The 12,467-nt window shown below is 44.8% G+C and overlaps 1 protein-coding gene across 1 annotated transcript; it reads left to right on the top strand.

Moving 5' to 3' along the window:
- Positions 1 to 5,333: 5,333 nt before the first annotated feature.
- LOC131092133 (ankyrin repeat domain-containing protein 40-like) lies at positions 5,334 to 12,154 on the top strand. The gene is made up of 5 exons (XM_058038672.1): positions 5,334 to 5,478; positions 6,014 to 6,162; positions 7,649 to 8,134; positions 8,632 to 8,807; positions 9,559 to 12,154. Exons 1-5 carry the CDS (start codon positions 5,345 to 5,347, stop codon positions 9,700 to 9,702), a joined length of 1,089 nt encoding a protein of 362 aa, XP_057894655.1. The 5' UTR covers positions 5,334 to 5,344; the 3' UTR covers positions 9,703 to 12,154.
- Positions 12,155 to 12,467: the final 313 nt, after the last annotated feature.

Below are 12,467 nucleotides of genomic sequence, written 5' to 3'. Positions count from 1 at the left end.
CTCGAGTAGAGCCCTTTGCACCCTGCCTCAGGTGCTCATCTTGCCTGGTAGTAGGCAGCTGGAAATGTTTTGGTTCAAGCTCATTCTCTCTGGATCCTTTGGCAGGAGCAAAGGGGCACAAGGGGCATCTTCAGAGGATGATTTGGCTGTGCTATTTCAGACCCTTGCCCTGGGAGGAGATGCATCTGCCTCTGTGCTGCATGTTTCCCCCCATCAACATGGAGTGTTGGGTGACACAGGCTCAGACTTTATAACATGGGGGTTTGAATTTAACCTAATTCACCTACAGACACTCAGAGGGGGCTTCGATGGAGTGAGCACAAAAACTGGTATAGCATAAACTGCTTCTCCCATGTGACTTCCTCCTTTGAAACTGTCTCCTCTTCCTTCAAACTCATTGAAAGTTCCAGTGTGAGCCGTACAGTTAGGTTAAATCTAAGTGAATATTTGGCTTGACTTTTAATTCCATCTTTATTCTCCACCAGTCCTTCCATTTCCCTGAGCCTTTATCAGGTAATAGCTTTAAATGTGTATGTGCATTAAGTATCATATCTAAAGTTTCTGAACCTAAATCATATTTCTCACACAACTGCAGTTGTGTCCACAATGGCAGTGTTGGTTTAAATTGCCAGAAATGTTATTTTGGTGGGGTGGGGACCGAGTGTTTTAAATATGATTGTACAGCTGTCAGTATTACTGTGTTACTGGGAATTAAGCCTTTAAAAATATGTTTAATCATAACTTTCAGTGACTGAGAAGTTGGTTCAATGGGGAGGAATGGAGTTAGGAGGGGAATGAAACCTGAAATGCAAAGGGAATAAAAAACTTCATAAGCCTTAAGAAACCCAGGAGCAAATAGCAAACAGACAGACCATGGTTTCTCAAAAAAAACCAGAAAATAACAAATCCAGAGGATCAGGCACAGTTAGAAGCTTGCATAAAGACATATATTAACATGAAACCAATAAAATCTGGAAAACTTGCTGTGGGAACAAAGACTGGTCCAAGCATCCCTTGTGGTTAGTGCAAGGCTGTGATAGTGAGGTGCTAGCTCTGCTGGGTAAAGCCACGGGCTCGGGGCTGTGCCCAAGGCTGGTGAACAGGGAGCACTGAGCACCTGTAAATCACAAAGAAAACAAAATATCACGGATCTTGTGGGATCTCAGCACCTCAGGACTGAGGTGCAGAGTGACCGAGACCACCCTTGGGGGGCTCGGAGGTCCTGGAATGTTGCCAGAAGTGTCTGGTGGCTGGACTTTGATCCTGCAAGGGAGACGACACCTGTATGAGGATGGGAGGATTTCACTGGGGTGAATGGTGAAGGGATAAGTTAATTAGAGAGTGAAACACAGGGTTTAGGATTTCTGTACAGGGGGGTCTAAAGAAGTAAGATGGAGGAATTGGGGCGTGTCCTGTCCTTCTTCTTCTTCTTCTTCTTGGCCTCCATCTTCTGTGGTGATGTTGGCACTTTGGGATTGGTTATTACTAAAAGTGCACTGGTTAATAAGGGTAAAAGGTATTGGGGGAAATAGGTAAATATTGTATACGTAATTTTGAGTATAAAGATAGGTGACCGCCCCGGGGGCGCTCAGTGTGCTCATGGCTGGCTGCTGTGCAGACCTCTGTCAGGCCAAGAGAAAATCTTTTAGATAAACAATTAATAAACACCGAGACCGAGAAAAGATCTGAAGCCTCTTCTCGTCCTTTGAAGCGCGGGCTGTCCAAGGCCACCCCGGGCCTTTCCAGGTCACCTAAACAGCCGAGAAACCGACAGGATCTGGGCTCCAGGCACAGACTCAGAGCTCAGCACGTTCCCACTGAAGGCCAAGGTCATTTAACATTTGGGAGGCAAAGCGGCTCCTCCAGCCATGAGCATCATGTGCAATTCCCAGCAGTTTCCAAAGGCGCCGATCAGCACGCAGCTGGCACCTGCCCCACACCTGCAGATCCTGCAGGCCCTGCTGCTCTTGGCAGGGAGGTGTGTGTGCATGCATGCCTTGCATAGGTACATGCACAAACCCAGCTATCACATGGGAAAGGAGCAGGAAAAGGACAAGTTCTTGGCTCTGTTGAGAGCTGGTAAGTGTGACACCAGTGCCAATAAACGGAGAGGGGACACACGAGTACAAGGGGGTCTGAGGCTCCATGTGTAAGGCATGAGCAGGAGGTTCATGGTGGCGGTGGGGAGCTTTGAGTCAAGTGAACTCGCTGCTAATCCTCTTGCAAACAGCCTTCCTTGAGGGAGGAGATCTCATGACTCCAGGGAGAAGTACATTGTGTAACTAAGCAATGGTGAACCCAAGCTCCATTTAACAAGGCTTGGCACAGGTGCAACAGAGTAGGATACTCACCCCAAGAGAGCGTGAGAGAGAGCATCTCAGTGCATCACCCGCCGGCTTAGAGTCCTTAAAAGCCCTGTGTGGCTTTGGGAGAGGAGCTCAAGTAGAGGGGGAAAAAGAAAAGGAAAAGAAAAACAAAAAAGCCCGTAACTCCCCAGAAATCAGCTCCCTGCACTGGGTATCCCTGCACTTGTGTGGAAATGTTGCATAATGTCCCTTTGCACCACAGAGAGCTTTGAAATCTGCAGGATCAAAGCTGTATGGGGACACTATGGATGTGCCAAGACAAATTTAAAGGCATTTCACAATTACAGCAAGAAGCACAAAGCCACACTCCAGGATCCTCTTGCTGTATCACTGTGACATCTAGTGGCAGTGGCATTGGAGAACAGAACAGGAATGGTGTTCCTTGTTTTAGGCCTGTCCCTGCACTCACCTCCTGAGTAGCTTTTCCCCATCCATCTGAGAGTTGTCTTGTATTATTTTGGAAAAAGCTCTTTTGCCACTAATCCTATGGGATTTTTACAGATGTAAAACAATCGGGATTTAAAGCTTTCACAGTGTGCTTCCTAGAATGTCTCCACTTGTGTGTGCCTTGTCTTTGTTTTACAGCTTTATGGGACAGACACTGAAAAATTACAAAAGAGATCATGGGTTAACGAGTGATCATTTAAGATGCCTTCACTGAAAAAGCAAATGAGTTAAAATGCAAATATTCAGGTCACAGCAGTGTCCAGTTAAGGGTTGGTCTTCCAGGTCTCTAAGATTTGAATTTGCATTTGTCATCAGGTAAATCTTGTTTGCAAACCATTCTCCAAATCCAGTGTTTTTCATACAGTTTGTTGAGTATTTTGGTAGCAGCTGGGCAAAATTTTTGTTCAACCTCTTGCATGGGATCAAAAGCATGTGATCTGGTGTGAAAAACTTGCCTCTGAGCCACCGTGTAACCTTTGCCACAGTAGTTAAAAATGTCACTGCTTACTTTTTGCTCCTGCTTTCACGAGGGTAGTTTGCAGGTAGTTTGCTGCATTGCTCTTAGAGAAACATTTGGCCTGTGGGCCTCTGACTCTCCTGACTGATTAAAAGGAAGATGAGTATTTGTGCTTTGAAGCTTCATTTATATGGAGAGATATTCGGGAACTGTTTGGATGGTGATGCTGCAGGTGTCATCTTCACCTAATGGTCATAACTACCAGAGAAGGAACAGCAGAGCAAAGCAACAGCAACCCAAGCCCTAAATTAAATGGTAGGTTAAAATAATGTCATTAATAAGAAAAGCAATAAAAGAGAGGCAATGGAAAAAAAAATCTTAGTGAAAATTGCTCTTTGGTGGCAGACACTGATGCCAAAACAGAAAGCCTGGAGTTAAATGAGCTCCCCAACACATGCCACAGTGATTTAATTAAGAGTGTGAGCAACACACTGGAGAGGGAAGGGCTGGGAACTGGAGGTCCCACGGCTGGAAGTGTATGGGGAAAGCCATGGATTTGAACCCATGCTTGTGGTCCTTTCCCAGCCCATGGCAGCCTCACACCTCGAAGGCAGGAGCCAGGCTGCTGGCTAAAAAACACCCCAAGAAGGGCAAGGCCACCGTTGAATTTGCAGGCAGCCCCAACATGGGAAGAGATGAGGATCTTGACTCCATGTTTCAGAAGGCTGATTTATTATTTTATGATATATATTAAAAGAAAATTATATATTAGAATATACTAAAAGAAGAAAGGATTTCATCAGAAGGCTATCAAGGAATAGAAAGCAAGGAAAATATAATAAAATCTTGTGACTGACCAGAGAGTCCAAGACAGCTGGACTGTGAGTGGCCATTAATTAAAAACAACCACATGAATCCAATCAAAGATGCCCTGTTGCATTCCACAGCAGCAGTTAATTATTGTTTACATTTCATTCCTGAGGCCTCTCATCTTGTCAGGAGAAACATCCTAGCAAAAGGATTTTTCATAAAATATGTCCATGACAGGCCACAGTGATAGATGATGGGTTGGACTTAAAGACCTTGGAGGTCTTTTCCAACCTAAATAATACTATAAGGTGCTTTTGCCTGCAGGCAGTTTTTACCTGCAGCTTTTTCCCTCTTATTAAGTGCTCTCTCCCCTCAAGCCCCCCCACATGGCTCAGGCTGTCACGGGAGGTAGGATGAACCCATCAGAGGAAACACTCCAGTCTTGGATTTTCACCCTGTCCAGGCCCCCATCTCAGCGCCTGAGGTGGGAGGGCCCATAGAATCACAGAATCATTGGGGTTGGAAAGGAGCTCTGGAGATCATCCAGTCCAACACCCTGCTACAGCAGGTTCGTCTGGAGGAGGTGACGCAGGAATGTGTCCAGGTGGGTTTGGAATGTCTCCAGAGAAGGAGACTACACAGGCTCCCTGGGCAGCTGTTCCAGAGCTCTATCACCCTTAATGTACAGGAGTTCTTCCTAGTGTTGAGCTGGACACCAATGAAAAGAGTCTGACAGCATCCTCTGACACTCCTTGGATATATCTGAATGCATTGATGAGATCCCCTCTCAGTCTTCTCCAGACCAAACAGGCCCAGCTCTCGCAATGTCTGTGCATCAGAGAGATGCTCCAGACCCCTCATCATCTTTGTGGCCTTTGCTGGACCCTCTCCAGCAAAGAGAGGGTCCAGGGAAGGCCACAAAAATGGCCTTTATCGAGGAGCCCAGAACTGGACAGAGAACACCAAAACTGGGCCGTTCTCTCCTGTGCTGAGATGCCCAGAACCGGACAGAGAATACCAGAACAGGGCCGTTCTTTCCTGTGCTGGGGAGCCCAGAACCGGACAGAGAATACCAGAACAGGGCCGTTCCCTGCCCGGGGAAACCCCAGCGCTCGCCGCCCGCCCCGGTCTCAAGATGGCGGCAGCCGTGAAGGCCGGAACGGGGCCCCGGGGCGGGAAGGGCCCCGCTCCGCCGCGCTGAGGCCGCCTGGCCCCTCCCGACGGGTTCCAGAGCGGCGGGGAGGGGCCGCAGCCGGACCCGGCCATGAGCGGAGCGGCGGAGGCGCGGGAGCTGGAAGAGCGGCTGCGAGAGGCGGCGGCCCTGGGGGACGTGGCGGAGGTGCGGCGGCTGCTGGGCGCGGGGGCGGACATCGACTCCCGCAACGAGATCAATGGCTGGTGAGGGGCGGCGGCGTCGCGCGGGGTCCGGCGCTGCGGGGACGAGGGGCAGGCCGGGGTCGCTGCGGGGCCCAGCTCTTCCCCCGCTGCCCTTCTCAGTGGCGGTGTTCGGGGTTCTTGGGCTTGGGGCCCTCCCCCCAACCCATCCATCAGGCGCGGGAGGAGGGAGCTGCTTTGGGAACGCAGCTGCTGTGTTTCTTAGTTTTCCCATTTGTAAATACAGAAAAGCTAATCTCGGGAGGCTCGGAGATTTACGGCTAAAGAGGATCCCGATAAAAGCAGGTCGCCCTCCCTCCACCTGTCACTGCGTGTTTGCTCAAGGTCCCCGTCCAGTCGCTTGTGTAGGGGGTCACTCTGCAAGGCAAAAGAGGGCCCTGCCCTGCGTAACTCACAGATTCAGAACTTTAGAAAGTGGCGCAATGAAGGAAACTTTATTCCCAGTTATCACTTTATGCATAACTCGGATGAGGTAGGACAGGGTTGGTGGGGCAGAGCCAGGCCGATGAATCCCAACCCTTCTATTTCCTTCCTGCAGGACCTGCCTGCACTGGGCCTGTAAGCGGAACCATGCCCAAGTGGTGTCCTGCCTGCTGGAGGCTGGCGCGGACAAGCACATCCTCACTGCTAAGGGAGAGCTGGCGGCACAGCTAACCTCGAAACCAGACATCCGCAAGATTTTGGGAGGTACAGTTCCCATTTTAAAAATTATCTAGAATTCTTGGTGTAAACACTAAAACGTTTTTAGTGCTTTTATCTGAAGCAGTAATTGGCAAAACCTTGGCTTGGACCATTGTATCTCATTAGATAGCTCTGATTTATAACTGGAATTCATATTTGGGCAAATAGATGTGGAGATTTCAGGTAGGAATGCCTTGTGTTCTGGGCTGTGTCACCAAGAAGTGGAAGAGCTGCATGCTTTGGGAAGTGTGCTGCTGCCCTCCTGTTTGCTGTTATTAAGCTAAAGCTGGCATACAAGCTGCCAATAGGGGGTTTCACAATTGTACAGTTTGCTGTGGTCTGACCATGATCAATACTACAAATCTCCTCAAAACGGTTTTATCACTCAGGAAGTTATGCCTTCTGAGCTATTTGTTATAGTGTGACTTGCTGGTATGGTTAATTTTTGCTCTGTAATTCTGCCATCTTACACTTTTCATATGCACAGCAAACCCAGTTAGATGTGTGTGACACTCCTGAACAGCATCCAGGTACTGTGCTCCAGATAAAAATTCTAAAGTGCTTTACCTTTGGAAATGTGCTGTCTTCTGCAATTGAACTTAAATTGCTCTCTGCAGTGATCTGCTCTTACAACAACAGGGCAGGGTTATCCTTCACAAGGTTGCAGCTAAATCATGACTCAGGTTCCAACAGTTAAGCCTGAAGGAATGGCATGTTCTTATGTGATGCTTTTGCTTTATTTTGGGTGCAGTGTGGGCTTAGTTTGTGGCAAACGACTCACCCGTTTTTAACATCTAAACTGTCAAGCACACGTAGATGAACTCTGTTCATAGTTTTATTTTTCTGTCTGTGAAGCTTTCATGTGTTTCCTGGGGAATAAACACATATCACTTACCTTTTCTCCTAGTTTTTATTCTGGGAGTGAGATATCATTTAGCAGATCTTTCTGAACTGCTTTGACATCACTATTTATGTTCTGTAATCCTTAGGCAGGAATGTCACTTACTGCAGTGCTTTTATCCGAGAGTTGAGTTTGTTTGGGTATTACAGCAAGTAGTCACTTCCTTGAAGAAATACTGGGTAAAATTTGCTGGCCTAGGTCATAATAAACTATTTACAGCAGGGCTATTAAGAGCATTTTAAAATTAGATTCAATAAAGGAGTACTGGTCATCCAATTCATTTGAAAGCGATGGAACAACACTGCTAGAAATTATGTGTCTTTCAAAGGTTACTCCCCCCGCCACTTTGTTATCAAAAAACATAATATACTGAAGACATTTATAGGCTTTTTTTTACTTTACAGCTACTGGCCTCCAAGTGTTACATGCTTCTGGAACATTAGTGTCATTCTTTGATGACCGTGGAATGTGATATAGTTTCAAGACATAGGAAAACTAACTATATTCAAAATGAGAAATATCTATCCAGTAACATGATGGATTTTTTTCTCTCTCCATCCCCTACCCCTCATTTTTGAACTTCATCAATAGAGGAACAAACTGAATGTCAAGGAGTGAAGGATTTAAATTTATCCATTGTTGCGAACTACTTGGCCAACCCATTCCCTAACATTTACACCGAAGAAAGCATTCCAGGCAGCTTGGCAGAATCCCAGAGTGAAAGTGCTTCCATCTCTTCTGCTTCCCAGAGTGAAACTAGCCCTTGTCCATCGACAATTCAGGCTGAGAGGATCTGCACACCCACGTCATGCAGCAGCAGCAGCGAGATTTCCCCAGCAGCGGATGCAGCAGCCCAGCCACCCCCTGTGCCCACCGTCCCTGCAGCCGCAGCGTGTGCCAGCCCCGGGGCGCCCCATGGCCCCGGCTGCCCCCTGGCCACGACCCCCAGCCTGGGGCTCTGCTCCCCACGAGTATCCGGCCAGGCCTTGCCTCTGCAGCCTCACACCTCCCCCAGCAGCCCCACACCCACCTTCCAGCCCTTCTTCTTCACTGGAACATTCCCATATAACATGCAAGGTAAAGAGGTGCTGGGTCTCATAGTTCTGTTACAGTTACTGGGTGAAAAATGAAGTTAAGTAATCATTTCACTTCAGACTCTAGTAGAATAGAGGCAGAGATGTTGAATTCTGTGGCCAAAAGTGCTCTGAACTTTCTTCTGCTCAAACATGTAAAATGTCTGTTATACTGTATTTTAACCATGGTAATACTTTGCAAAACAATGGAAAGATCAGTCCATGTGACATGAGCATGTAAATTTTGCACTACATTTGCATCAAATGCAGCTCTGGCAGTTTGGTAACAACTCAACTTAGTGACTGAATGGATCGGTTTCAACAGCATTAACATGGTTATCCTGTGTATTTTTGCTGGAAGCTTCTGTTAACTGCACAGTATTTCTCAGATCATAGGGATTTTATTAAAAAGCATGAATTCAGAAGATCATAGTAAATACTGCAAATGTTAGTTTTGAGTTTGTTGTCTTTTCTGTTGTTAACCTTTTGTTTCTCTGTCAGAACTTGTACTTAAGGTCAGAGTCCAGAACCTGAGAGACAATGACTTCATTGAGATTGAACTGGACAGACAAGAATTGACCTACCAAGATCTGCTCAGAGTGAGCTGCTGTGAACTGGGTGTTAATCCAGAGGAAGTAGAGAAGATCAGAAAACTACCCAATACACTTCTAAGAAAGGTAAGAATAGAAACGAGAGATTAACTTGACTCTTCACTTCGCAGACCTCAGAGAATGTATTGTTGCAAAAAGATTGGCAAAATGTCACTTTTGTTGAATAAAAACTGACAGATTCAAAGGGATGCTGGACCTTTCTTAAAACTTCATCATAACTTGTTTAAAAATAGTCTCGTCAAAATAGGCAGAGTATTTTAGCTCCTAAAGCATATGGAACTATTACAGCTTGACTTTTAAAAAATGTATCAGAAACAGTGCATTTAGGGTGCTTTAAAAGGACATAATTGCCAAGTACTACTTCACTGTCTGCTTGCCTAAAAAGAATTAACAGTAGGGGGAAAAACTCCACAAATTGGCATATGAAGAACTTAAAGATAATGCTGTTAACAAATGAAACTGCTCTTCTGTTCCAAAAATGTATATTTCAGAGGTCTGTAGATGAAAGTGGTCACAAGTCTTGGTTAAGTGACATGCACAAATACAGCCAAATCGTAATGAAATTAAAGGAGAAGAAAAAGTTTGAGGAGAAAAACCAAACAGACAAACCTGCTACACTTCTAATGAGTATATGTTGGTAGGATTTTTTTTTTATTCTTTATTGCTATTATTTGGGATGATATCCCTGGAATTCTTATTTTTTAATTATATATTGCTGTTACTGGGAACGATGTCCCTGGAATTATAGTTATTTTATAAACAACAACCAGCTAGTAATAATAGGAGTAATAATGTTGTTCTCTCTGTTCCTTACAAGGACAAGGATGTTGCCAGACTCCAGGACTTCCAAGAGCTGGAGCTGGTCCTGACCAGAAGTGACAGCTCTCCTTTCCGGAACGCTGCGGCTGCACTGATGGAGCAGCCGTGCTTCAACAGCAGAGCATCCAAGCTGACCTACTGACCCTGGCAGCTGCATCTGCAGTGGCAACACCTGCCACTGACAAGTGCTGCCCTTTGGAAGGCAGTGACTTAAGTGTGTGTAAAACCTTAAGTTATTATTAGGGTTACTATTTTAACTAATATTTTATATTTAATATCCTGTTTGCTTTTATTTTTTTTACTTGATACTGTATTCAGGCAAGAGATACCTCATTTGTCCAGTAAAATCACAGGTTTCCAGTGTATTTGAAGTTTATTGGTTGTATCTGGCAGTGCAGGGCATGAAAGATGTAAATTATTGATATGAAAATTTTGTTAAGTACACCCACTCTGACCAAGTAAGACTCATAGAAAGATTCAGGACATTGTATGTCTCTGTGTGTACTTCCACATAAATTAGATGAAAGAGACACATAATGGCTCTCTAAAAATGTGAATGTGCAAGTCCTAATGTCTTGCCCCTCACAAACACTCACCAAGATGGTTTGCCTAGAGATACTTAATGCTCAGAAGCACCAGGAGAAATCCTTTTACTGGGCTGAAAATAACTGGAATAAGCATGTCTGTATTTAAATGTTTATTTCCCCTGTGAGAATATTGTACCTCCACCAAAAAATACGAAAGCCTCTCTTAAATGTTCATATTGAGTGCCCTTTCAAGAGAAAGCCTTTGTTTCAGATGGGGAGGGACCCCCAATCTGTGTCCGTGGTTTTATTTACTTTCTTACCGATGTGAGCCTGTGCATTACTCACACCAGGTGTCAGTATTGTCAAGACAGGAAAGCTCTCTGTGGCCCTCCCTTGTACACCAGTTCCAGGGGAGATGGTTGTTTCTGCCGTGTGAGAAGCACAGCAGGGTCCTAATGAGAGATCACAGGTGGAAGGAACATAGAATGCTTTTGTGAGCCACTAGATGGGAAAACCACCACCAGTAAGTAACTAACTTGTAACTTTACATCCTGCACAGTCTACTGTCACTGTTACATAGCCTTGCTTTAGCCAGGTGAGTACTGAAAGGGCTGAATGTCTCCAGGTGCTTTCAACCTTTTTTCCCCCCCTCTTCTTTGTGGAGAGTGAAAAAAAAACCATAACTCTGGTTAAGCTACAGACTGTTTAACTTGCATTTAAGCAAGTCAGCAATGAAAAAATTCACCTGTGGGTTAAAATACTAAGTCACAGCATTGCTGGAGTATTAAACAGCCTGAAGCTTTCCTATATTAACATGGCAGCCTGGAAAGTAACCCTTTTGGAGGCTGTTTTCTTTTTTACCAAAAAATACAATGCGGATCTTTGCACCAAAACCCTTAAGTGGGTCCTGAGGCGGGTGGAGGGCTCAGGGATTTGCTTTTTCTGCATGAGCTGCTTTTTCTCCCCTCTGCTCCCCCCCTTCCTCCCCCCCACCCCAAACTATTGATTTTCCTTCCATTTCTGCTTTATGAAGCTTCAGGCAGAGTTTCTGCACAGCTGATGGATGCTGTGTTTGTTGTTGATCTGGACTGCAATGTTGACAGTCAAACTATAAATAGTACAGCACCATGTTCTAGTAGAAGCAGCAATGGCTGCCACCCTCCCCATGTCTTGCTTTAGCCTGGAAGACTCTCTCAAGCTGCTGCACACCGAGAGAAGACAGAAATTCCTTCTTCCAGCAGAGATACTTGACTCTGGCTCAGGATTTCACCAAGTTACTTAAGCTTAAAATTCTTGCTTATTTCAGTCAAAATAATTAATGTCCTTTCCTCCGTGTTCCACACCCATCACCTCAACTCTGCTAACCTCCCATTCTCAATCCTGGTTTTTCTCCAGCCAGGAGCTGAGAGAACTAGTTATGTTTAACGCCAGATTCAACTCCTGGGAAGCTCAAGACTCTGACACAGTATGAAGTAAAACTTCTTAACTAAGGTTCCTGCTTTGTTTTTCTTGTAAGACAGGAAAGAAAGTTCTATTTTAACAATTGTGTATTTATCTCTCCAGCATAGCTTGGAGGCTAGCTTAGATTATGTGCAATAACTGTGTGAAAAACAGTAGTGGTTAAATGGTTCAAAATTAGTAAGAGTATCTAATTTGTTTCCAGTTCCTTTATTTAGGAAGTCAGTGTAAGGACTGTCTCCACTAATTACTGAGCATTTTGCTAAAGGGCAGCTGGTTTAAAAAGCTTTATTTGTCTAGTTTCCACCAAGAATAACAGTTATGTGTTAAGAGCTAAACTCATAAATCTAACTGTAATAACACTATATCTATGCATTAACAGAAGTATTTTTGTATGTTTTATGCAGTTTGATAAACTCTAGGGCACACTAGTTATGTTAGCTGGTTTTTGCTTGGCTTTTTCTTTAAAGAACGAATTGTTGGAATGATAACTGAGATTAAATTTACAAAACTTACTGTTTATCCAAGGATGCCTTTTGTTTGCACTACAAACTTGTACTGAACTGACATTGCTACTCTTCACTTAAAATAAAGTATAAGTAATTTTAAGTACTTTGATCTCTTCCTTTTTCAGGGTAGGGAGTAGACGGATGTGAGAAGGGTAACTCTAAAGTGGACAGGACGCTTAAAATTTTAATGCAACTTTGAAAAATCATAGGCCAGTACACTTTTAACACCTAATAAAGACTGTCAGGCTGCCAAAACCAGTATAGAGAAAGCATGTCAGAGGTGCTTACTGAAATCAGCTACTTTTGCCTAGCATTCCTAAAAAATCTGGGATAGTATTTATCCTGGGCTTAAGCTCTGAAGATACTTCTCACAAAGATGAATCTCTGTGGAGATGTCTGAACAGTCATATCTG

This window comes from Melospiza georgiana, chromosome 21 (assembly GCF_028018845.1).
Source record: "Melospiza georgiana isolate bMelGeo1 chromosome 21, bMelGeo1.pri, whole genome shotgun sequence".
NCBI classification, from domain to species: domain Eukaryota; kingdom Metazoa; phylum Chordata; class Aves; order Passeriformes; family Passerellidae; genus Melospiza; species Melospiza georgiana.
Note: the sequence above shows the minus strand (reverse complement) of the source record. Positions and strands in the feature narration are given on the sequence as shown.